The sequence below is a fragment of the Xiphias gladius genome, chromosome 15, assembly GCF_016859285.1.
Source record: "Xiphias gladius isolate SHS-SW01 ecotype Sanya breed wild chromosome 15, ASM1685928v1, whole genome shotgun sequence".
In the NCBI taxonomy this organism is placed as follows: domain Eukaryota; kingdom Metazoa; phylum Chordata; class Actinopteri; order Istiophoriformes; family Xiphiidae; genus Xiphias; species Xiphias gladius.
In genome coordinates this window covers 19279409-19306016 of record NC_053414.1, presented here as the reverse complement: position 1 = coordinate 19306016, position 26608 = coordinate 19279409, and the positions used below count along the sequence as shown (strand labels likewise).

Here is a 26608-nt window from a genome sequence, read left to right as displayed (position 1 = left end):
CAATTTAGCTGTCCAGAAGACTTTCTGGAGTGCAAGAAATTCAAAGTAAGTGTTACTGTAAATGTATGCAAAAGCTTAAAGGTGGGCATAACATTGCCACCATATCTGAGTATGTAGCCTACATCTATCCATGCTTCTGTCAGGGGGGGTCCCCTCATCAGACGGTTATAGTTTGCAGGGTGTAATGGTGTCCAGGAGTATGTTATGTGGTGTCTAGTCAATTTATTGACCTGTCAAAGGAGATCAATGTCCTGCTGATTTGACTTGTTTTTTAAACTCTTGAAACTGCTTCTCAAATGGCTGCCAGAGGCTTGCGGGTGTGTGCTCTTTAAACACGTGTTCAAAATGTGTTAAGGGTTTAATAGCAAACTATAATGGAGGTTTTATTAAGGTCTGATTAGGGTGGGGTAAAAAATTAGCTAATACATTACGAGTATTTTGTGGAAAATGTGTTTAATTTATGTTATCTGGCAAACACGCTGTTCACTTTTGAGGTTCTTAACCTGCATGACATTATTAATCGAACTATACTCACAGTTTTATCAAGTTTCAGTAAAAGAGTTAGAGGATCTATGAGACTTTTAGGTTGAGAAACACTCACTGATGAGAGTGAATGGGAGGTGTTAACATTGGGGTTTACTAAAGCAGCATAATCAGCCAAATGCTGAGGGAAATTCAAAGCAAGCTGGCCAAGGGAAAATGTAATCATCACAAGCCTGAGAGAGCAACACTCCTGAATAGTTTTGCTGCACACCGTACTTAACCAACAGAATAATCAGTGAAGCGGATCAGGCCTTAACCACACAGGTTTAGCTTTCTGTGTAACAAAAGATGTTTGTGGTTTCTCTCTCTTTCTGTGTCCCAGATTCTGATTGGGGAAGTGACCGGTTTCTTTGTGAAGACAGAGGGAGCTCAGGAGAAGACCATAGTGACCGCCGACTGCTGTTATTTCAACCCGCTCCTCCGTAGGATCGTTCGTTTTCTGGGTCAGTCGTAGTCCTAAAGATCAGTGGTTCCTTAGCTTTGACTAATAGAGCCTCTGTAGTCTGGGACCAAGGCTCATCCAGACTTACACCAGCTCTCCTCTGTCATACAGTATGTGGACTGAAAAGAGAGAGCTCTTGTCCTTAGTTTGGGGACTGTGGACTAAGTTCCTTTGCATTTCTCTTTATGTCCTGTTCTGTTGATGTTTTGTGATGTTTTTCATCATCTCTGCAGCCTGTATTTATCCAGGTTATGAATCTTTCATAGTGATAGACTGAAGTTAGGAAGCATAAAAGCAAAGGCTATGTCTGTCTGGCCTTTCACGCCCACACAGACAGTCAGCCTACCCTTTTAATTCCCATCTAAGCACTTGTTTCTGACTCTCACCACTCTCATTGATTCACGTTTTCATTTTGAGTTTACATGTGCACACGCTCCTTCTCTCTCACTTCATCCCTCTTTTTCGCACAGGTGTCTACTCCTTCGGCCTCTTCACCACCACCATCTTTGCCAATGCTGGTCAAGTGGTGACAGGAAACCAGACGCCTCATTTCCTGTCTGCCTGTAAGCCAAACTACACAGCGCTGGGCTGCCAGTCTCCGCTGCAGTATATCACAGAGCGCCGAGCCTGCACAGGAAACCCTTACCTGGTGGCGTCCGCCCGCAAATCCTTCCCCTCCAAAGACGCAGCTCTCAGCTTTTATTCAGCCATCTACACAGTGGTAGGAAACTATTTTGGGGCAATGGGTGAAGGCAGACACAACAGGGTAATTTTGGTATAAGATGACATTGTGTATGTTGATGCCTAAGGGGTTTTTAAATGATTAATAAATCATTTACTAATGCTCAGTAATGAGCCATTAACAAGAAAAATGTGTGGGTATGAATCGCTTTGTTTGATCAAAGATCTAAAAAGCCATTGTAAATCATTTATTAATCATTCATAAAGCCATTAGTTACAACATATGAATACTATATGAAGGATGCCTAATGAAAAAGTAATACTGAAGTTTCTGACAAAAGAAAACAAAATTACAGTGTTTTGACTGACAACTATTCGCTTCACAGCTGGCTGATTTCTGACTTCAGTGTACACTTCTAGCATTCCAACATTTTAAATTAAATACAAGGTATGATCTGTAACAAAATAAAAAGTTCCAATGAAAATTTAGATAAACATTCCATTATGAAAAAGGAGCAGGGATAAAATAACCTTATATTACCTGCCCCGTCTCACAATAAATAAATAGCATTAATGTACACAAACACAGATGGTCTGCCAATAGTTTCAACAATCTTTTAAGGCCTGTACACACATTAAAATACAAACAATGACATAAGACCAAACAAAAACATTACTCATTAAGTTCATATCTTCCAATTTGATTAATAGCCGGGCAACATTTTAAATCAAACCCCAGGGAATTCTACATTTGACTCCACATACTGAAATACACATCTGCTTTAAGGTGGTCCATGACCGACTTTTTAAATGAGTTTTTTTTTTTGTGTGTGTATGTGTGATCATCATCACTGCATCTCAGCAGAAATGACCGACGCAAATTTTCTGGCCGTAATCTGTTTCTGGATCTATACGTAACCATTTCCCTAGGTAACCGTGTGCATGTAAGACTTCCCAAAGTATTGAAGTAACACATAGTAGAAATCATCTTAATACATTTTTTTGGTTGAAAACTTTACTAGGTAAGAATTAAGTAGCGCTGATAAAAACATCTGTGAAACCTTTTTTCTCTGTTTTGATTGCAGTGCCGTGTTTCTGTCATTTTTTGGAAGCAGTAAACCAATCATGGCAGTGTTTTATGGTGCTGTCTTTTGTGCCTCATCAGACCACGCAACTGCTCTAAAATCACAGCAGAGTGCGGCCTCTTGTGGCTTATTCACACTGTTCAACCTAGAAGGCTGGTAAAGCTCTAGAACAGTTTGAATGATCTCAGCTGGCTGACTAAAGATCTGTGGATTCAACACCTGCTTCAGCTCACCATGAACAAATAACACGGCGTTTCTTATTTCAAGTATATTTGTCTTCCAGATGTATGTGACCCTGGTGTTCCAGACCAAAGGGACCCGCCTGACTAAGCCCACCCTGTGCCTGGTGCTGCTGTCTCTGGCTGTGCTAGTGGGGGTGGTGAGGGTGACTGAACACAGAAACCACTGGAACGATGTCCTTGCCGGGTTCGTCACCGGAGGGGCCATCGCTGCCTTCCTGGTGAGAAGGAGATGAGGGAGGAGGGAGAGGGATGGTGAGGAAAAGGGGGGTGGAAGAAGAGATGGATGAAATTTCAGGTCATCAAAAAAGTATGGAGGAGGAGGAGATAGCGTTACGTGGGTGGAAAAGGGTAGAGTGACAAGAGGGAAACACTGGAAAGAAGGATTAGTATGATGAAGGGAGTGAAATGCAAAGAGAGAGCCGTGTTGGTATAATGTGGGAGTAGGAGATATGGTGGGAGGACAGACTGATGATTAAGGCAAGCTGGAAGCGAAAGAGCCTTACTGCCTTGCGATAGAGGACACATGCATACTGTTACAGCTATGAATGTGAATGGTTTGAACTGAAGGCGCATTCAAATAGTCTCATTTAGTCCTGGACCTTTTGGCCTAAGTCAATTTTTCACAAAAACTTCTAGGAACGTTGTTAACTTTAAAGATTAAAGTGCTGCCTGTGGCTCGTCCCGAAGACTATAGCTTCCTTTCAGTGCCTCCCATAATTCAAGCTCTCTCTTGCTTTCTTTTATCTCTGTCTCTCCCTTTCATACAGTAAGTGCCCTCGTCAGTATCCGTCTCCGTGCACCATCGGAGCATTTCACACAGCAGAAAATCATCCATCTCTGTAGTGCAGCGGAGCGAATCTCTCCCCTCCTTTTTATTTTAGCTCTGCTTTATGGTCTCCATCAGGTGTCATGTGTGATCAACAATTTCCAGCCAACCCAGATAGCAGTGCCAACTCCTCCCCCTCCACAGCGTCCAGAACCATCCATCGGGCTCCCTCTCCTCAGCCTGCCCCGTGTGGAGAGTCCACTCGAAAAGTTAAGTGGCCTCCAGGTAAGGGGTGGGTGACAGAACATTGAGAAAAATAATCGAAGTGATCAATAGAATGCAATAAATGTACATGTATTTCTTTTAATTGAGAGGGTTTGCCAAGGCAAATACTTCTATTTAAATATGTTTGGAGGTGTCTTTTACTCTTTTTTTTGTCCTCACTGATAACCTCAGTCGTCTCATTGCATCTGAACGCTTCCTACATGCTGCTTTCCATCTGATATTGCTGTTGTGTGCACCATTTCTCTTGTCTAGAAATCGTCATTCTGCATTCTTGTCTCTTACAGTTTCAGTCAAGTCAAGTTGATTTTATCTCCTCTATTCTCTCTGGCTTTAACTTCACAAATGTTTTCTCCTCTTCCCTTCCCTCCCTCCCCATGTCTCCTAAACCTCTCTCTCTGCTTTTCACTCCTGTTAGACTCCAGGGCTACCGTGTTCTGAGATCACATGACCATCAGCCAATCCCGTCCCCCGCCCCTCCCGATGTGCTCCTCCCCTCACGGCGTTGCCTCACCAGTGCAGTCTAGACCCGCCCTCTGAATGCCCCCTGCCCTGCCCTGCCCATCCCAAAGGACGACATCCTCTCCGACGAGTCAAATCAACCCAGGTGTGAAGATCCACCAGTCACAAGAGGCAGGACCGTGACATGTGCACATGGCAGCCTGGCTGGAACCTGTCATCCGCTAAGGACCAATAGGAGATGGAGACCTGTCCTTCTATCCTGTTCTGTCCTGTTTGTCCTCCAAGATGGCCTCCCTTTTCTTTTGGGTGTAAAAGACCCATTTGAGAAACTTGCCAAAGCCAGAGCTGTTGAAGCAATACTGGGTCCTATTCCCTTGTCCTTTTTTCCACAAAGACTCAACAGTGACTTTAAAGACTGTTGGCTGGTGATGACTTGATAAAAAACTCGATGAAAACAAAAAAACTCAACAGAGCTGAGGGTTTGGGGATAGAAGAAAATCACAATTACTAGTGGATCGTCCTCAAAAGACCATTTTCTAACACTCAGGACAATAAAATGAAAAAAACAAAAACAAAACAGGACTAGATTAAAAACAAAGATCTTTACATAGTCACAAAGCAGGTACCCTCCGAGTATTATGGTACAGAATTTTTTCTGTCCTAAAAAATTAACAAGAGACACTGTCAAAGAGGAAAGCACTTTTGTAAATTATAGCACAGATGAACCAATTTAGCGTTCAGTAAACTGTGTTGTACCTTATTTGTTTTGGGGGGATATTTGATCTCTTGCTGTATATTGTGTGAAGTGATAGAAGGAAGATTTACACACACTAGAGATGTTCTTGTGATACCACATTTGTTTTGGAGCATCAGTTAATTCATCCATGTAGTGAACTGAACCGGATTTCCACCACCCTTCCAAACATCTTTTAGCTACTTACTATTCAGGTGTGTGTGTGTGTGTGTGTGTTTGTGTTATAAAAGTCTGTAGGCTTTACGTCCATGCTGTGAAATATTCTGAAAGTTTTATCACTTGATTTACTGCCTATTCTCATGTGGAGTTCTTTGCCAGTGTTAATTTCCATAAAAGTCACATCCTAGTGTTTCCTTTACAGCCTTTCATGCTTTTTTCTTTTTTTCTTGAAAATTACCTTTATCTAAATACGGGACACCAATGTGACGTGTCTTACATTCATGTCACACGCAAAATGAATGTGTTATTTGAGTGGCAATGACATCGGTTTGCTACTGTTCATGCATCTGTCCTGTCCAGTTTTGCTGAAGCGGTTCTCCCTGCTTCAGTCCACCATCATTTCCTCACACTGACTCTATAAATCCAATGACACAGACCAGTGTCTAACACAGAGTTAAGATCTCTGAGTTTTGTATAGTTTTGTACAGTAAATATGTTTCTTTACACGGTATATACAGCATTATCATTATGTTTAAATTGTGTGAACAATGTGAAGCTACCTGAAGCTGTCTTGTAGGAACATGAGTAGTGGCCTGATCTAAAGCAGGAATGTAGCGCAGTGGAGAGGTGTGTGAAATCCTAAAAGCATGCAGCTGGTGTGCTTGGTTCACAACTTGCTTTGGTTCTGCTCAGTTCAAAAGGACACTGCAGACAGGTTAGACTAGTAGAAGAGTACACAGCAGGTTATATAAAGAAGACATTGCTATGGTTTTATTAAGCGTGTGCGTGTGTGTGTGTGTGTGTGTGTGCTTATTGGGATTTTTGTGTAAGTTTATAATGAGCGCATTGTATGGCAGCCTAACTGTTAATTTGGCAATCTGTTCTCTTAAGTAAAACTGTCAAAAGTAGCTGCTATAATTACACACTTGTGCTTGTGTGTAACTGCAGGCCTTCAAAGGACCCCTGCCAAGGCGTGTTATAGCAGAAGGTGCTCATTATAGCTTTGAGATTACCTACAGTAAAACTTTTCAGTCTGAATTTTTTAGTAAACAACTGAAGAGATAGAGAACACCGTCACTGTCAAAAAAATTGTTATTTTCCTGTTAAAATGTCTCTGATTTGTATTTATTTACCAAAATAAATTGCAATTACCACACATTGCAACCTGAATTACATTTTTCATTTGCTTTGTTTAAAGTCCTTAAAGTGAGGTAAGAAAGGGGCAATCGCTTTTGATGTGCACAAACAAGTGCATCTCTATGAATTTCTCCCATGAGCGACTGCTTGAATATGGATGCTGTTATCTCCGTATTTAAACCACGTCAAGTCTCCTCCTTATCTATTAATGTCAGCTTTATAGAGTCAGCATAATCTGGCCCTTACACCGGTTCCATTTGTTTTATACTGTTATTTCAAATCACTGACTCACAGTAGCCATGAGTATGTGAAACTATTAAGAGACATTTTGTGGGAGACATATTTATCTACTTTAAATTAATCTTGGCTGTCAGTCAGCTAAGAGCAAAAGCTGTTTTTCACAGCAGACATTTTGACTTGTTATCGTGTCAGTACAGGTGTTACTAATAACATTAACAATGGCCCGGTTCTCTTCTAGTGTCCCATGACAGTATGACAGCGTGACAGTGGGCCAGCATGTTGTATCCTAAAGGGCCGAAATTCTTTGAAGAACTAAAACAGAGCTGTGTCACAATTTCATAAAACTGTACATTACATACTAATAGTTGTACTCACAGGAAGCAACAGGGGAACTGCCGCCCTGGACTGCCACTTCCAATTAAACTTCGCAAAGAGAGAACAAAATGGTTTTTCACCACCATCCACATTTTGTTTTAATTTTGTACAGCTCTGAGTAGCTCCACAATTTCCATTGTACACAGCTTCATGGAACAATAGTGTCCCTCAATAGCACACTAAAAAAAAATAATCAAGATTTAGTATGCATACTGACATTTTGAGTACTGTTAATTTTTGTCACTAGAATGGCATGTTGTAAGGGATTGAGACGCACTAATGGGAAAGTACACTGCAGCCTAGTGGCTAGCCGGGTAAGGGCAATGGAAGTGTGAATGTAAAACATAGTAAGTATAATCACTATGAATAAACTGTTCTGACTCAGTTTATCATCAGGGGACCAAATCTGCATTAAATAAATCTGTAAAAAATATACTTTAAGACTGTGGATTTATTCCTTGGAAACCTGCAGAAATGTGTTAGCGCCTCAGTTCAGAAAGTTGTAGTAAGCAGCTGTGATCACAGAGTGGCAGTGTTTACCATGCTTAACTGACGAAGGGAAAGCCATAGATAAGCTTTCAGAATTCACCAGATTTTAATGTTTGTGAAAACGAATGGCACATTAAGAATGTAAAAAATATGCTGAAACAGAAAAGAGCACATTAAAATGTTTTTCACTAGAGACCTTCGCTGGCCCACATTAAGCATTAGTCATCCAGCTAATAAATGTAATGTAATGGCACAATTACTTTGAAATGTAGACACAGGCGATTTCTCTCTTTCTCTCTCTCTCAATTGCCCCAATGTCTCCCCACCCCCTCTTTCCCTCTTTGTGTTCCTTTGAGTTTGTGTTTGTCAGTCTTGTTAATGACAAGACACACACACACACACACACACACACACACACACACACACACACACACACACACACACACACACACACACACACACAGAGAGAGAACTCTCTGCACTCTCTCGACAACATTATCTTTTCCGGAAATTGCTTCTCAAGCACAGCCGGAGCCCCATTAGAAAAGAAGAGCTCTACGCTGTAACCTTTTTAAAAAGCCATTAGTGATGCACCTGCTTCTCTCTCTCTCTCTCTCTCTCTGTCTCTTTCACTCTCTCTCTCTTTCTCTCTTCCTATTTGTGTGTCCTATTTTTCTCTCTTGTTAACACAGACACACACACACACACACACACACACACACACAGTTTCTCAATTCTGATTGCCAGCTTCCCTGTTCTCGACCCTACAAACTAGGGTCCACTGAGCAGCATAAGCATCCCTCCACTCCAATTAGAGTATGAATCACTGACATTTTAAAGTTATGCCTCAGATTGCAAAACCACTCAATTTAATAATTTATTTGTGTTATTCCAATGGCCTGTGACTGTTAAATCAGTGTTTTGGACATGAGTAATTCTCTTTCAAAGCCACACGCTGGGAAAATCAGATATTTTATAATATATCACGTCACTATGGTGAAAAAGCCGGGTTTACTCGATCAAAGGTAAATGAGGAGCTCATTTTGATGATTCATACAATTATTGCCTAAATTTTAGTATACTGTACAAATTAGCTTTAGATTATAAATGCCGCTCCCTCTTATAGTAATGTAAAGTTTTTAAAATAGTTATTCCATACCTTAAATATTCAAACCATTACCCTGAGAGGGAAGTGATTTGTATTTGCTTCGGTTGTCTCCACATTAACATCAGTTACCTTAAGTGCTGCCAGACCCAAATGAATGGCAGTGACATGTCATAATGCTCATGGCATAAACATGTATACAAGCACATGGCACATACTTTCCATCTTTTTCAGAAAGAAAGTATATGTATGTGTGGAAGAACATATTAAAAGGGGAATCCACCGATCTTAACATCAAAGTCTGTTTACAGGTCTCGGGGACTACTACTGCATATGTATAAAAAAGTTCTATAAAGCTTTCTTTGGCTTCAGAGGAAGCTGTGTGAAATCTGATAAATGACCTCAAGTGATGTCACTTGAGTCAGTGTGGGTTGGGTCTAAAGCCTACAAGTTTTGAAAATTGAAAAAATCAGGGGGTGTGGAGTTATAAAGAAATGAGCTAATAAGACTTCTGTAGCCCGCTCCTAATCTCTGCTCGATGCCTGAGGCTACATTAGCCTCTACTAGCGTAACACACACAAATCCCTGATTGAAAGATCTCCACTCGCATTGCATTGTGGGTGATGTAGGCGGCAGGTTTTGACAAGGAAGAAGACTGTGTGGAATAAAAAAGACAATATCTGTTACTGTGCTCCATCGATTTGGATTTTTTTTTTAAACTGTCCATCATCAGTCTGTCAATGTTATAAGAGTACAATGCTAAATCGATGGAGTATTCTTTTAAGTATTACCTTCTCTACGAAAAAGCATTTGTCATTTATTGCAAATTGGTCAGAGGGTGATATATGAGCAACTGTGTGTGTGCATATGTGTGTGCTTGCTTGAGTGCATGCATACATGTGTGTGTACTTGTGTGTGTGTGTGTGTGCCTGTGATTTTCTGTGATGAGCTGAACTTTGCTCCCTGACTCATTGTCTGTCTGCTCCTGCCTGATCCTGAGGTCGCACACTGTCTGGGGCTGAACCACTGCGTATGTAAGAAATGAAGAAAGAAAGAAAGAAAGAAAGAAAGAAAGAAAGAAAGAAAGAAAGAAAGAAAGAAAAAAGAGAAAGAAAGAAAGAGAAAAGGAGTTAGTGTAAGTGAGTATGTGGACTGAGAGAGATAAAAAAGAAGTACCAGGATGAGTGTGGTTTATTGCATCCCAAAACAAACCAGCAGCCCTGGGTAATAAAAATGTACTATCTGTCATAGTAAATTACAAATATTGGTCTTTGCCTTGCTGCAGTCTCCTGATTATGCTCAATGGTCTGCCTCTGACAATTATGAAGCCATTAACACTGTGTATGTGTGTGCGTGTGTGTGTGTGTGTGTGAGAGAGAGAGAGACACAGAGAGAGAGAGAGAGAGAAAGAGAGACTCCATGGCTGCTTATTTGAGGAAATATGCTATTGGTTTTTTATGGCCTTGAAGGCTGAAGTGCCTTACAGCATCAGCCTTGTGGGCCCTCAAACATCACATTTACATGTTTGTTGTGTGTCTGCTGTTCTGTTTCTGATGTCTTGGACCAAAATAAAGACATCAAAGAGAGAGAGAAGAAAATAAATGAGGAAAAAATGAAGATAAGTTACTGCTTAGCAAAGAACGTTGACAAAAGCCAGTTTAGCTCTTGCGTGGAGCTTATGTGGATCATTTCTATGCATCTAGCATTCACAATAACACATACTCAGACACACACACAATTTGGGTTTAGAGGGGCAGCTCCTTTACAGGCCACCAGATGAGGAGAGGATTATAAAAGGCCTTACCACCAATGCCATCCAGCATGTCTGCTAAGGAGGACCATCAACCGGATGCAGAGGTCCCAGGAGACTGGATTAGAAGTAGGAACACACACAGAGACACACACACAGACACACACGCACTCTCTCTCTCTCTCTTACCACAGGCCTTGTAGAAACCTCTGTTGAAACCCTGCAGGGAACACCATTCAAAACCCACAAACTGAATCCCATTTCAGTCTATGATAATTTCAGAGCAGTGGCTTTATCTGACATGATGTGACAATATTTCTCCATTTGGCAGACCTCAGTGTTTCAATAGTCTGTCTTACAAAGTCAAGAATTAGACATCCCATAATTTATTCTATATCTATATAAATTTCAATGCAAATTAATACAACAGCAAGGCAATAAATCCTTAAAGCTGTGCCAGACAGTTGTTAATTTCAATCATGCATGTTGTTGTATTTAACTTAATTGTGTTACAAGCCGTAATGTGAGTACAATATACTGTACTCCTCTTCTTGTGTCCACCTCTTGGACAAAACAATAGAATTATTGTTGCCACTGTATACTGTTGTGTCGTATTGTATTGCCTTACATTGTAAGCGTATTTGCTATTTTACCCAGAAACATCTAACCCACCCTTATGGTGCAAACAGCAAATTAAAAGCACTGCAAACTGTGAATTCTAAAATGACCATGGAGTTGAAGCAAAAATTTATAACACTGTAAAAAAAAAAAAAAAAAAAAAAAAGCCTCAAAAAGGTAGCAGGCTTAGGTTATTTATTGCATGGCTGTTTCACAAGATTGCATTGTATTTTACAGGTCTGTCCACCCACCATTATTGATAATACTAAAGAGAGACTGAAGGAGTCACAAAACACCATAGAGGCACTATGAATGCAATATAAGGCACAATATTTTAACATTTTCTATTATGATCACACACTGGGGAGTAAAGGGTCCAATGGAGTCTCTAATGGGAACACAAACACTCTATAATTCCCAAAAAATTCGCAGATAGACAATTTAAAACTCAAGATTTTGAATCAAGGACCCCATCTGACAAGATTTGTCCTGTACGCTTCGGTAGTTAACAGTGAAAAGCGAACTATCGGCGCTGTGGGTGCAGTGATATCATTGAGGCAATTTAACAGCCACCCACTCTTACACGAGCATTCCCTGTGCTTACCCCGAACCCTTTTTTTTTTTTAAATTTTGCTCGGGCCCCGAAAGCTCCGTCGTGGCCCTCCTTGAGGTCCCCGGACCCCAGATTGGGAACCGATGCACTTATAGGGTGCATGCTCTTCGGCGACGGGCCTGGATGGAGGCATGAGAGAACGAGAGAGGAGGGGAAGAGGAGCAGAGCAGGAGCGGAGAGGAGAGGAGAGGTGAGAGGTTGCAGCTGAGTTGCATGGGATGCTGATGCTGCTGCATAGGCTCCATCGCTCCATCCCTCCCTCGGAGAGAATGGAAAAAACAAGGAGTGGTTATGTGATTCCCCACAAGCAGGAGGAGAAGCGCACAGGAGAGAAAGGAATAGCAGGGAAGGGGGGAGGAGGAGGAGGGGGAGGAGGAGGCGGGTGGTGGTGGGGGGGGGGGCGTTTCCCTGCACAGTATAGCCTATTCTCACACCTCAGCATGGATACAATGTATGGCATATGGAGCGGCTTCTTCAGGGGAGCTGACAAAAAAGGTGGACATAGCGGTAAGTTCAATATCTTTTTTTCCGCTGTTATTTACCACGAAAAACGATTTGGACACAGATCCCAGCGCGGCGTTGCTCCGGGTCCCATCACTTTAGACGGCCCTGATATTTACAGATATTTGTTGATAAACCCTGGAGTGAAGAGAAAAAGACTTGTAGATTTACTGTTTTGGAGTCGGTTCGTAGCAGTGCGTGGCATGGGACTAACGCCCGATCAATTCCTCGTTGGCAGGCTTTATGATTTGGTAACTAAACAGGTTGGTCCCATCAGCATCCCTCCCAAGTGCCTATCAAATTACTTGAGGAGAATTGCACCTGCAGGCAGCTTAATATTTAACCAACAGCATGTCAGCTTGCGTAGGTTTTTTTTTAACCATGTTTTTTTTTTTTTTTTTTTTTTTTTTTTAAACAAAGATGGTTAACAGCTCTTTGACACTCCCTGCAAAGGGTTAAAGATTCAATCCACGCTTGCCACTCTGAACTGGGTTCTCCTTGTCAGTGGAAGCGGATGTATTTACAAACAAAGAAAGCTTAATAACCAGGCCTGTCACGTAGAGGACAGGTGCTGGCTATCTGCAATTTTACAGTGGTATGTGGTTGTCTGGTTATCTGGGCTAGTAGGCCAACTGGAGCCTATGCATTTAGGCCCAGCAAGATTAAGAAAAACCAAAGTGGCTCTGTTAAGTTTGTCACTAAAAGTTTGGCCAAAGGCAGAGGGTGGTTTCTTAATTTGCACTCTACGCTGAATTTGTTGCAATAGCCATCACTGGGTCATTTATTTTTTGTCTGGGTACTGACTATTAGACTCCACAGTGTAGCCAAAATGACTGGAAAGATTTGCTGTTGCAGGCATAAGCATAAACATCCTCATAACAGCGCCTTTAGTTCCAAGCAATTAAGCAGTAATGTGCAAGCAGCAGCCCAGCGACCGCTCAGTCTCTGTCTCCATCTCAAGCCTGTCTTGTCTTTGCCTCTGGCACAACCCCTTGCGTTTCTGTTTCCTATCTGACATACCAGGTACATTCAGGGATTGATAAGTCTTTTGCATCAGACGTAAATATGAAACACAGACCGATTTTCTTTCATTAGGCCGTCCAGCTGGAGCCAGTTCACTTTCAATCAAGTCAATTCAGGAAATGGATTTTCTTATAAATGCAAACCAGATGTCTTTCGCCATTAAATAAAGTTCTTATCCAGTCTATGCAGCAATTATTGGGAATGATGGTTTGATCATAAATATTTAGATGAAGGTCAGTTTACATGAATGAAAAAGTAAAACTGAGGTGACAAAAAAGGCCTGCTGTAGACACACCCATATGTGAGTGTCATGCTGACATAGCTTAGCTCCCACATACACTGCTAAAACCACACTGAAGCATGTCTTCAAATTAGATGGAGGCATTCCAGTGACACCAAGCAGACATAGATCGGTCCTGTGTAGTGAAGAGGGCAGCAGCAGGGTGTATTTTTACACCAGATCTCTGACACCTACGTACATGTCTTCACAGCTCTTGGTGAGAACAGAAGACACGTCCACTTGAGTTGTCATCATCAGCAGCCCCGGACGTGGACAGTTGGGAAGGAGGAAGAGACAAGAGGCGAGGAGAGAGAGAGATGAGGGGAGAGGACTGGAGGAGTATAGGTAATGAGGGAGATGAGTGTCAAGATCTTCTCGACGTGATGGCCTCGGCTAGTTTTGGCACTTCCCTTACAGCGGCGGGTTAGGAAGTAGACTACCACGGGTGTGATGGAGGCGAGAAGACTGTCAGTGGCAAATAGGAAATTTCCGGGAGTGTCAGGTTTCATGGTGTGCAGCTTTGATAGGTGAAAGGATACAGAAAATGATGTATGGTCTATGCGTGTGTAAATGGATAAACAAGCTGATCTGTGGATGAGAAGGTAGGAAAGGGGGGGGAAGAGGCTAAATGCAGGGCGAGATCGGGACAACTATTAGAGAGGAAAGGTTACGGTGAAAAGTGAGAGGAGGAGAATAAATAGAACGAGAGAGATAGTCAGGTCATGTTTGTAGACTTGCCTGGGTTTTCCAGGGGGAGCCGCCGTCTGTGGTGCTGATGCAACCCCCCCACACACACTTTTCCCAATGACTCTCCCCCTCTTGTTCTCTCCTCCTCAGCTGATTGACAACTACAGTGTATCTAATTGGCAAGTGTGGATAGAGGAGAGTCAGGCTAATTCTCCATGGGACCGACCAAGGAAGAGAGAAAGAGCGAGGGTGTGTTGAGAAGGGAGGAAATGGGGACATACCAGGGAGTCCTCCAACAGTGAGGAAGAGGAGAGGGGAGGAAAAAAGGATAGGAAGAAGGACATAGACGGGAAAAGGAGTGGAAAATGGAATGAAAGAAGGCGGGAGGTGAGGAGGAGGGGGTGGAGGTGAGGGCTGAACATCTGTTTGGTAATCAGTCTCTCCCCTCAGTGCAGTGTAACGCACACTGACACCTATTTGATAATTGGTGAGCCTGCCCTCTCCCTCAGCGCTTGGCTAAATGGTTGCTTGATACCGGGGAGAGCAAAGGGACTAGCTGTTGGCAGTGTAATCTGTTTACTTGGTGCAGCTCAGGTAAAGATGCATAGCAGACTGCCTGTGTATCTGTGTGTGTGTATATATGTGCGTGCCTGTCTATTGCGTAAAGCTTACAATCAGGTTATTAGTCTAACAATGTTCTCAAGATGTGACTTAAAGCGTACGTGAAATGTGTATTATAATCTCTGAGCAATGCCGCTGCATTGTTATTCAAGGATAAATATTATCTCTTTTGTCTCTCTTATCCTAGGTGCTGTCCTTCCACACAGACCCCTTCCTTCCACGCTGCAATCTTATTAAGAGTGCGGGAGCTGAAGGGATGCACACAGAAAAGGAGAATGAGCTCCAGAGCTGAGAGGCGAGAGAAGGGAATGGAGGGGAGGAGGTGGGCCTCTTTGCTCCGGTCTCGACCACGGGTATTCTTGGGTTGATAATACAGATGTGGATGTTATTGCTTGAGAATACGCGTAGTCGAGTGGAAGCTTTATCATCTACAGTGGACCAAAGGCAGTGCACTATTCAGTAGACTACAGTGGCGGAGACCAGGCAGACACATATATACATGTACAGCCAAGCTGGGTGACACCGACATGGGGTGGATTTTATTTAAGCACCAAGAGGTGAGGTTTTATGGGGAAAAGGCTTATTTTGTTCAATCAGAAAGGTTTTTAAATAGAATGCAATCAGGACTAGCCAGGTGCTCAAATCAAATCCAGCCACTGAAAAGGTTTTATCATCGTAGGTTTATCAACCATGTCACTCTTTACACCTGCGGAGGAAATGAGTTTGTGTTGCTGGCCAGATGCAGCCTCTCCTGCAGAGGCGCTGGTGGGGAGGACTTGCACCATGCCACTAAGCTAAACCCCCAGGCATTAGTTCAGGGAGCTTAACACAAAAGTCCCTCGACTCAGACGTTAATTCCAAACCTTCTTGATTACATACCCTTGTCAGTCAGTCGTGCACACAAGTGAGCTTATAATCTTATCAGTTGATGAGTGTCTTTCACAGTCCTTTACTCTTTGCACCCGGCTATTTCCTCATATTGAACAGAAATTCGAAGATTGCAGAAACGGCTTTTTGTGGGTCCTCGGACGTAAATGCAGCAATAGCATGGCACGGTACATCATAACCATGCATAACCATCATCCCACCGTGCTACAAATTACTCTTACACTCCTATTTTTGACTCCCCGGCTCATTCTAAAAATGTGTGAGAGTTTGATGCCTTTAGCAGCAACAAGAGACAGTAACACATGAGGACACGTCAAGGCTCGCACCCGTGGCTGACATTTCAGCATTCGGCTCAGCTGACTGGCTGTTGTGATGGAAACCCCCCCCCCACACACACACACACACACACACACACACACACACATATATATATATATATATATATATATATATATGTAGACTGCATGAGGGGTTCAAATGATCTACATGCCAGTAGGGAAATTGGGGATTGATGGATTTTATGAAAACAAGCATACCAATAGATCACCATATGTATGAAAGCACACACATTTTAACTAGGTTCACTGGGTCCGTGTGCCAGCGGGGAAATAAGGGACTGATTGATTTTATGGGTAACTATTTTTAGTCAGAATGATGGATGTTTATGTCTTTTATTGATCAAGTTGAGGTGTGGGTTTGAAGAATTCTTGGACGTCAGGGCATGCTGATTAATCAGGTAGCAAAGGTGTAAGAATTAAACATCCTGAGTTACATTTTTGGTACATTAGTGTTATTGCTAAGTCTTACAAATTAGAAAATCAACATTTCATTGAAAATTCAGTTATATATTAGCACCTGTGTGCAAATTCGCCCATGAAAAATTACACTCTTCACCATTTCATAATTTATTATTCCATGATTTCTTACAAGTGCGTAAGCAAATCGCTTCTTTATCAGCACAGTGTATAATTATAATTTATGTGAATTTCACTCTGAGGTTGTGTAAACTTGTTGATTGGGCAAAGCCATTTCTTTGGTTTTGTGTGTATTTGTGTATACATGTGTGTGTGCTTCTAAGCAACAAAATGACTATTGTGAGCACAGCTCCAGGTGCCTAGCAACCGAATCGCTCTGTTTCCCTGGCAACAGTTGCCTTGCACTCGCTGTGTGGGTGATTGGCAGCCTTGACAACGGAGACGGAGTGACACTTGACCTCGCGTGCTGAATGGGAGAGGAGAAAGAAGGAGCAAGAAATAGAAGAGAGGGGGAGGGAGTGGGACGGGACGTGCAGAGACAGAGGAGAGACAAAGTGATAATCATTCTCCATTGTAATCATCCTCCAGCATGTTTCATAAGGCGCCGTCAATACCTCTCCAGCTGGGGTCCATCATCAAACACAATACACAGTGCACTGCGCGCATGCACGGACACACTCTTCCTGGGTGGAGAGCCCAGGCAGGCACTCCACATCTCATCTATTATCACTCAGCGCTGTCTGGTGCACAGCCTCGCTACACTGTGTCTTCTTTCATTTGTGATCTGCTACATCCTGTGCTCTGCGGGGATGAATGGATACTGGACTCCTAAAAATGTGTCACAGTCATAGATGCCACAGGAGGGTAGATCAGAAGCTGTGCCCCGGAGACATTTTATTTTGAAATAGGTAATGCCAATGTCTTTGACTATTTGGAATTTAAGTGTAATTATAAAAATGTATTTTTGTGGTTCTCTTTAGATCAACAAGCTGAGTGTATCCCATTGTACTAGGTTTTAACCAAAAAGCATGTTCATAGCTGAAAACACCTCTGTATAGTGATAAATCAAAACTTGGAACACTGGAACAGTAGATATAACAATAGGTTTTATTGTTGATGTCATTAAGATGGAGTCATATAAAAGCCCATGTCTGAAAATTGAGTCTATTCTTTCACATCATTCAACTTTTACAATTAAATCTACAGTATATCACACTCAACATTATTCATAAGCAGAATAATTTAAGCCTCTTGTTCCAGAACTTAAGACTTGTAAAAGTATCTGTGAATGTGAATGTTCTGCCTTTTTGTTTATTAAATCTCAGTTCCTTTGACAGGTCATCTAAATCCCCACTGTAATATCTTATCCCTCCATTTGTCAGTAGCTGGTGGTACTCAGTGCTATATGGAACGTTTATGTCACGTAAGACATAATCACTACCTCTGGTTTCCTATTCCCTCTTTTAAAAAAGAAAAACCTAGGAATATTACATTCAGCTAAACCAAATCAAGGACAGACAACCACATTTTGATCACAGAGAGAAAAGAATACGAAAATCCAAAGTGTGTGTGTGCAATCTTTTGCCCACTGCTTACTGGTGCAGATGGAACTCTTTGTGTAACAAATTAAATATCAACTCTATCATGGTAGAGATTCGGCATATTTTATTCCTTATACAATAAAATGAAAACCAACTAACACTCACTGGTATCAAGTCTTATTGCTCCTTTATTTCCAAGATGACATTTTTCCAATTCAGTACATTTAAAAAAAAAAAAAAAAAAAAAAGCTTTCTTCTTCTTCTCAGCCATTGCATAGGAAAATAAACAATCAATATTACAGCTTGAGTTCAGGATATGATAACAGTATTTTTTACACATGCGCTTAATAACAAAGATAATTTGTACTTCTTGATTTTTTTTTGTATTTCTTAAACTTGTACGCTAAAAAGACAATCACCTGAAAAAAAATGAATGGATTCAGAACAATTCAAAACTTATGAACTTAGCAGCTAAGCATAAATCTTTAGACATTTTCGTTCCTCCCTCCAGTGGAATGACCTAAAGCTGTGACACAGCTGTCTTCATGAGGATGAGGAGATCTGTGGTTAGTTATGACTGTGAACAGAACCTGGAACATCAATGCTAACTGAGGGTGATCAGAAAGGATTGTATAGTTCTGCAAACACCAAAAACACAGAAAGAAAAGACTTAGATCAACTATGCTGTGTCGAGGTGAGATGTTAAAAACAAATTGCTTAGTGAAACATCATACCAGTTTTGCAGTTGGCCTGAAGTATATTCAGATTTAAACCAGTTTCACTCCCATCTAGACTTTGTAAAGGCTGGCAGTTCAGCCTACCTGGAAATTTCCTTTCTAACTACATCCTGTTGTTAGTGACAGTGTGAGATAGCGAATGAGTGTCTCTAACTTAATGGTTTAAACCTAAAATACGGTTACTTTATGGGTTTTGTTTTATTATTAATTTCACATTAAAATGCCAAGATTGGGACCATTCTCGTACACTAGAGGTCTCCTGTGTAAAATTCCATTTGCTCAGTGAACAAAATCCAGCAGTTTACAAAATAAAAAGCAGGACACATTATTTTTGCAATCTTCAAAATCGACTATTATTTAAAGGGTTGTATATACTGAATTTAAAGGGTCTTTCGAGACACATACTAAATAATCAAAAACAGAAACAAATATTGAAAACAGAACGCCTTGCTCAATGCGTGAGGTTAATCAGGGTACACTGCAAATTACAAATAATGCAATAAATCTCAAAAGTAAAGACTACAGTTGGGGGCTGAAACTTTACTCACAAAAGGGAGACGTGAACAGGAACAATTCATAGCCTGTTTGTGCTGAAGACCTCATACTGTAAATGCGTCAGCTGTTTTCACAGCTGTAAATTTCAAGTGACGATACAGAAACCTATGAATAATAAAAGTTTCAGTAATCTCCTCTAACAAGCTTGTTTTTAATGGGCCCAGACCCACCAGCCACATCCTCGTCTAATTCCCAAGTCATCCAACTCCACGAGGGCTACTGATTGGCTGCTTCACAGGCATCTATCCAATCACTGTACACATCAACTGGCTCTGACAGATCTGAAGAGCAATGGATTAAGGATAAAAAAAGATTCTGTTGCTTAAAAATAAGACTTTACATACCATCATTGAAATCAACACAAAAGGGACAAGAAAAGTGACTTTGTTGTTACACTGAAGGTGGGCATAGTCCCGCTCCCTTTTCCAAGCTAGCTTCTGTTCCACTAGCCCCTGTAGAACATACAGTGCGGTCCAAAAGTCTGAAACCACTTTCCAATTGGAAAGTAGTCTGTATTTCTTTAATTTTTCTTAAAATAGTGAAAATAATCAAATTTAAGCACCTCGTCAATTTAATAAAAGGATTATTTAGTTAGAAATAAACAGTAATATCTCCAATGAGTCCTGGACAATGAAGGGACACCAAAGTCTCTAGTTGAGCTGTAGTTGTTCAATGATAACAAAATAGTTGGACAATATAATCGTAACTCGAGGTCTGCTTAATAGCTTCTTTCAACCACATCTTACAGCTGTCAACAGCCAAGGGAGTTTGTGAATGAATGTAAATGTATATGGAGGAGAAACCGTAACCCTTTGTCTCTGTTCAAAAATGGTATTTGGTATCAGATGTAAATGGCCTCCTTGATCTTTCTTCAGCCATTGGGCTGCAGGGTTTCCCAAAGCTGAACACTACCTTGGTGAAACACCAAGAGACTCAGTGAATTCCAGAAACAGACAACGTCAGCTGTCTGTAAACACCGGCCCAAAAGCTAGTCACACCTTCGACTCAGAAGTGGTCAAAGTCTGGGGTGAGAGCACTCGAGAGGGCCATTCACAGCGAGAGCAATGCTATAATTTGTAGTATGTCAGTGTGACAATGTACTAATGATGTGATAAAACTTGCCAGAAAAAATAGTTTCTCAATTTCCAAACACAGGGCATCAATGTCTCTACTGACCAAACGAGTGCATCTGCCCCGTTAAAGTTGTTTTATTGCTGTATGAGAAAGACAGTGATGTAATTTCGTGCATTAAGAAGGATACAGGTAATGGGGGTCTGGAACTCCTCCAAGCAGACTGTACATGATATTATCCCAGTATTTCTGCTTCTCTCCCTGTTGACAAAACAAGCAATTGAGAAGTTGAAAACAATCAGCTTGGAAATCAACAAATTGAACTGAACAATTGTTTTGGTATACGTGTGAGTTGACTGATTACATTTTTACGTCACATGACTTCTCGTGGTTGCAGAACGGACAGGTGAACTGACTTTCCAGATCCCCCGTCATCTTCTTCTTAGGAGGAGGCTTTCTTTTGGACTTGCGGCGACCCATTGCACACAAACTGAATCACAAATCTGTGCGTGAAATAGACAAAAATCGCGCAGTTTTATCAAGGACAACACAAGCGGTGGGTGAATGCCGCCAAAGAATGTTTGAGAACACTGGTATTTTCTAGACTTCAAAACAACCCCAGTCGGTTGAACCATATTGTTAGTAGGTTAGCATGCTAACGTTAGCATGTTTGTTGTTGATCCCAAGTACAACATTCATCGCTTCACGATAAAAACACGAGTTAAATGTACTCCAATAAGAGAAGCGCCCTTGATTGTGCCTCAACTAGCCGTAGCTATTAAACATATCGCAAGTGTCATGTGCTAAAAGTTTAATCTTGTTTACCTTTGGTTGTGGAAAATACACGTTGCGGTAATGAGGAAAAAGGTTCAACAAGACCCGGCACTGGCAAATGTTTGCGTTAAATTATTGGAGGACAGCGTGCGGATCGCGGCCTGCCATTGGCTGTCGGACATGTCAGTTAAGGTCACTGGCGGTGACGAAACAGCATCTGACACAGCCTCCTCCCGCGTGGTGGCGACAGAAGCTAACACGGGTGAGGAGCGGTGTTGCCAAAAAACATGATCCGAAGTTTGCTGTTTTTACGCGCTCCTCCCGCTCTGGAAACGTTCAATTGTCAACTCCTAATAGATATCGGCATGTTATCTTATTTTAACTAGCATTTGTGTTGTAGTATGTCTTCTATTCTGAGTGTTTGGTGTTGAAATGGTATGGTAACTTACAAATCACTATGTCTTCGAACAAGAAAACGTTAGCTCATGAATGTAAATTTAACTGAAATTTAGATTTAGTCATGTTAGCTTAGCTCGGTTAGCTAATGACATGAGCTATTCTGCTCAACAGTTAAACCAGTAACTTGAATCCGCTAAAGAAAGTGAATACTTTATTCATTTCGAACTTTTCTGAATGTGTCTGTGGTGTGTTGCTCTCCCTCAGCTAGTGAGAAAATAAAATAAATGACATGTTGTTAAATGGTTAAATGCACAATTTTTTAGACTTTATAACAACATTCCTAGAGATTTCACGGAGTTATAGATGTTCTGTATTTGATATGCACTCAGTATTGGGTACATTTGTATAGTCTAATGCAATCCAAAACAACTGTTCTACAAAAAAGTCTACTTTTTATGATGCCTATGATATTCATAGAGGTGTTAATTGAATTATATGTTTTAGTATTGAGATCATATTCAGTGGTGGTGTTTTACATGGAATGCATGATAGTGTTTCTAATATTCTGCCGGCCTCGTATATAAATGACAAGGACAAAAATTTAGAAACACCTCTCAAAATGAAGAACGCCACCCAATAATGAACATGGAATTAAATTTAAACACTTCCAACACTGTTATCAGTAACTGAATATTATAAATTTCATATTAGTAGAATTTATGGCAGAGATGTCGTAATGAATTGCAATACAGTGGGCTGTACAGGTGTAGTGGCCACTGTACATGCGTACAGGACGTTAGAGCTCCAAATATTGAATAATTTAATTCTTGAATGATCTTGTTTTTGTCTATAAAATGCCAGAAAATGATGACAAATGCTCATTATAATTTCCCAAATTATTGACTTCAAACAGATTACAACCCAGTGATATGTAGTTTACAATGATCGGAACTAAAGAAAAACAGCAAAATCTCAAATTTGAGAAGCCTGATTCTCAGTTTAGAGATAGTGTACTCGTTATGTTGCATGACACCGCTATGAAAATGCCCATAATCATGTAAGGCAAAACTCTCAAAAGCAATGTCTGATCATATATAATGATAGGAAAATTTGCATTGTACTATGTTTGGTTCTTCAACATTATTTTGTTATGTGGAAGATAACAGAGATGTGGACAGTGAAGGTGGTCGGCCTGGGGTTGGTGGCTCTCTCTCTGACTCTGGAGTTGCTTGTCTGGTTCCTCCGTCGCCTCAGGCCTGGAAGAACTCTCAATGAGGTCCTCTTCTTCCCCTCAGAAATGGTCTGTGTGGAGCACATCTTCACTCCCTCTTCACCTTAGTGAGTGAAACATAATCGCTGTCTTGAGTAAAAGGAAGCTATATAGTATTTCCCTCTGTATCACTGTACACTTTGTTTTGATAATGGCCACAATTACAAAAATTCAATCAATGCATTTGCCATTCTTAATCCCCATTGCGTTTTACTAAGCAGGACCAATCAGTTACTCACTGAAGTAGTTTGTCCAGATGAAGTTAAAGCTAAAAATCAAACCTTGATTAAATGAAAGTATGAACTGTTGGAGCTACTTGCGTTTAACAACGGATTTCACAACATTTTCCAACTTGAGTTATTTTAACCACACAATTATTTTTCTCACTTTCTAGAGAAGCTTGGTGAATGATGTAATACATAATAAGAAGGGAGCATGAAGGATATTAAGTAAAGCCCATGAAAAACCATGTAGGTAACAGGTTTGTTTGAGTTCTTGCTTTCTGCTCCTTCAGTTCCTGTTTTTGCTCAATGCCTCATGGTGTAGAGACCTCTTTCTCCCGTCTTCTCCGCCGCATCCTGTCTGCCACCTCCTCCCTGGACTTGTGTGTTTTTGCCTTTTCGAACATGGATCTGTGCCGGGCTGTACTAGCGCTGCATAGCAGGCGCGTAACCATCCGAGTCCTCACTGACAAGGACTACACCGCCATCACTGGCTCCCAGATAGGGGTCCTCCGCAAGGCCGGTAAGAGAAACAGATCCATTTATTTTTTACTTCTTTGTGAAGTATACAGTATGTCTTCATGCAATGTGACTCAAGCAGTCACTATGACAGAGAATCCTTATGCCAAGAAATTTCACAGATACAGGCCCAGGGAGACATATTTAGCCCCCGTAGAGATATTATTTGTCAAAAAAAGTCACACCAACCAATGTGGGATTATTATGGACGAATACCACTTGAAATACAGGAAGGATGACTCAGGTCTTACTCAACAAAAAGTGCTCACTCCATTTTCTCTGACTACCAGTGTTACTCTGTCATTAAGTCTCACAGGGTTTCTTAGTGGTGAATAGAGTGATGATAGAAACTGTCTGGGTGAATGGAGGTTGCCACTACAAGCCCTCCTATGAGTCAGAGTAATCATGCTCTGCACTGAAAGATTTTATGCCGCGTGTTTGACTCACACTGTGTTACTTTCTCTCGCTGCCCTCTCTGCATTTAATAAATTACTGTTAGTGTATTGTTAAGTAAGAATTAAGTAAGTAAGAAATTGGCAACCAGACAACAAATTTAATTAGGCAAAGTCTTTCTTAGTGTGTGTGTGTGTGGGGGGGGGGGTATTGACTACAAGCCAATCAACTCCTCTTTTCATACCATATCCTTTGTATTTAGTCATTGTTCATCAGAAACTTTTTATCATCAATTTGCTGAGTGTGACTGGAATTAAAGCACAGTGAATTGTAGTCACTGGTGGGGGTAGTCCAGAGTTTGTTTATGAAACATTTCCAACACATTTCAGGTAATGTTTTTCTCTTGCATGTCTAATCTCTCTGTTAGATTCGTCTGTAGTCCAGTCTAAAACAACTGATCTATATAAACTGAAATCAGATACTCTACCAAAGTAATTCTTCTGTTTAAGATAGTTTCCATTCTAGGCAATTGAAAAAAGCAGGCTAATCTGTAAAAAATAATATATATATATTTAGTATTCCTACTATGCTCAAATATTATTATTTTTAATTTGTATACTTGGTTTATGTAAAGTTGCTAGTGCTCCACAACTTGCAGTACTCAACAATAAGACTACATGCACAATTTGGGAAGTTTAAGAAGCTGAGAGAGAGACTTTCGGTTTAAACAAAAGACTTTTGTTCACATCTTTTATTTATTTTTTTGCATAATAAATGCTTAAAAATAATCAGTATAAACATACACATCAGAAATCAGACAAGTGAAATAAATATAAAGGCCCAGGTGTAAAATTGTTTGTCAGATTTGATAGCTCCTTCTCAGGTTTTGTGTTTTTTACAATTTCCAAAGGATTTAATTCTTCTCAGAATGGATAAGAGAAAGAAGTGTCTTCTGATTTTATGGAGAGTACAAAAACATTCATGTGATTTTAAATGTTAAGTGCTGGGTGTTGTAAGCCATTGATGCAATGATGTTGCAGTGAGGTTTTATAGTCTATGTAGTGAAACTGCAGTGGTTTAAACGCCTTTAAATTTGTTCTACATTTCTCACCATTCTGTTTTACAACTCACATCACCAGTGTCAGTATTGTCCATTTAGAAATTCCTATTATCAATTTAAAGAGCACCTAGGCCGTAAGTACAGGAATATTCATTCATGATCCTTGAATAAACTTTTCACTCCAATGTTTTCCTTCATGTTTTGTCATCCAAAGCACCTTACATGGTATTTAACCTCTATAGATTGTCATTGATATTCGTAGTGCACTACCCAGAATTTCACTGTTGGTCCAGTAAGAGGACAACACATATATCAAATGAGGCATCGAAGAATTTTCTCTAATTTTTCACTCTCCTCCTTGTCTATCCTCTGCTTCCCAGGGATATGTGTGCGGTGTGACGTGGCCTCGGTGTACATGCATCACAAGTTTGCAGTGGTGGATGGCCGGCTGCTTATCACCGGCTCCCTCAACTGGACGCTGACAGCAGTGCAGAGCAACATGGAGAACATCCTTATCACTGAGGAGCCAGAGCTGGTGCGACCCTTCATCAAGGAGTTCGACAGGTTATGGGTGAACAACGATCCAGCTCGATACCACCGCTCACTTGACCAAAAACCTGCCCTTGTTATTGCTAGAACCAATGACTAATTAGCCATAACGATTATAGAGCCTGAGCTCATGAATGTTTGAGGTAGACGGTATGCATGTAAAAACTGTACAATCAGCTAGTCAGAAAAGGCCTCCAGGATTGATTAGGATTCTTGTTAAGAAGAGGCTCCGTTACTTTAAGTTTTGGAAGAAGTGTTCATGCTTAAGTGAAGATGTTACTGTACAAGATGATCGGAGTTTTAAGTCGTGTTTTTTATTTCTGTATTTATAAGAAAACAGGTCTTATTTTGAAAGAGACTGATTAATCAGGCCAAATCTGGTCTATGTTTTTCATTTTTGTATTTTTTTAATTTCAGTAAGTGCAAAAACATTGCTGTTGAAGTGCTGCAGTAGTTGTACTGCTTGGCAGAGACCTAAGATAAATGTAATATACACAACATAGAGTTGGGCTAGTTTAAATGAGAAATCCTCTGTTTGTTTTTTTTATTTTTAAATCCAAGTTTATGTTTTTATATATTGTGTCACTGGTTGACAGTATGTAATTATAGTTGCCTTTTTTTTTTTTTTAAAGATTTGTACTGCTGACCAAATTAACCTTGTTTCTTCATGGTCATTACGTAATCAATAATCTATTACATGATTTTCCCCCTCAGAACTAAGGGGATTATGTGGGCTACTCGGAAAATGGAGTTTAATGCATTTATTGAAATCAATCAACAGTTCACCTTGTGTACAATATAACTCAAAATTCAACCGGCTGAAAAAATCCAGTGTAAGGTTTAGGGTGTGCTACTGCAATCTCAGGGACTATATTTTTCCCAAGCAGCAACTAAAACTCTCTTTCACGCAGACATTTTGGCACGTGTGTTGCATCATTTAGTTTTTCTTCCTGCTCCAACATGATTTATCGTGTTTCGTATTCACAGGAAAGGCCTCACGGCACAAACACATGCCTGTATT

The 26608-nt window shown here is 40.8% G+C and overlaps 3 protein-coding genes across 12 annotated transcripts in view; 2 read left to right on the top strand and 1 right to left on the bottom strand.

Annotated features, from left to right (window-relative positions):
• The window catches only part of plppr2b (phospholipid phosphatase related 2b), a 47220-nt gene extending 40664 nt beyond the window's left edge, over positions 1-6556 (top strand). For all 3 annotated transcript variants that reach the window (XM_040145361.1, XM_040145360.1, XM_040145362.1), the window contains 5 exons: positions 866-986; positions 1456-1706; positions 3035-3211; positions 3898-4028; positions 4460-6556. In XM_040145361.1, coding sequence (XP_040001295.1) covers positions 866-986; positions 1456-1706; positions 3035-3211; positions 3898-4028; positions 4460-4568 — 789 coding nt within the window. In that variant the 3' untranslated portion in view covers positions 4569-6556. The remainder of the gene's footprint in view (positions 1-865; positions 987-1455; positions 1707-3034; positions 3212-3897; positions 4029-4459) is intronic.
• An 11653-nt stretch (positions 6557-18209) lies between these two features.
• Positions 18210-21338, bottom strand: LOC120800818 (transcription elongation factor 1 homolog). Of its 2 annotated transcripts, XM_040147188.1 has the most exons (5): positions 21228-21338; positions 20767-20905; positions 20593-20663; positions 19502-19612; positions 18210-18677 (listed from the first exon to the last, which is right to left on the bottom strand). In XM_040147188.1, the coding sequence occupies exons 2-4, from the start codon at positions 20880-20882 to the stop codon at positions 19548-19550; spliced, it is 252 nt and encodes an 83-aa protein (XP_040003122.1). In that variant the 5' UTR covers positions 20883-20905; positions 21228-21338; the 3' UTR covers positions 18210-18677; positions 19502-19547. The 2 variants fall into 2 exon arrangements, with proteins under 2 accessions (XP_040003122.1, XP_040003121.1); XM_040147187.1 differs by having other exon boundaries at positions 18210-19612.
• Positions 20855-26448, top strand: pld6 (phospholipase D family, member 6). Of its 7 annotated transcripts, none has more exons than XM_040147186.1 (4): positions 20855-20958; positions 22742-22913; positions 23360-23589; positions 25419-26448. In XM_040147186.1, the coding sequence occupies exons 2-4, from the start codon at positions 22744-22746 to the stop codon at positions 25685-25687; spliced, it is 669 nt and encodes a 222-aa protein (XP_040003120.1). In that variant the 5' UTR covers positions 20855-20958; positions 22742-22743; the 3' UTR covers positions 25688-26448. The 7 variants fall into 7 exon arrangements, with proteins under 7 accessions (XP_040003120.1, XP_040003118.1, XP_040003114.1 ...); XM_040147184.1 differs by having other exon boundaries at positions 22735-22913; XM_040147180.1 differs by lacking the exon at positions 20855-20958 and adding an exon at positions 21080-21438.
• The last annotated feature ends 160 nt before the right edge of the window (positions 26449-26608 follow it).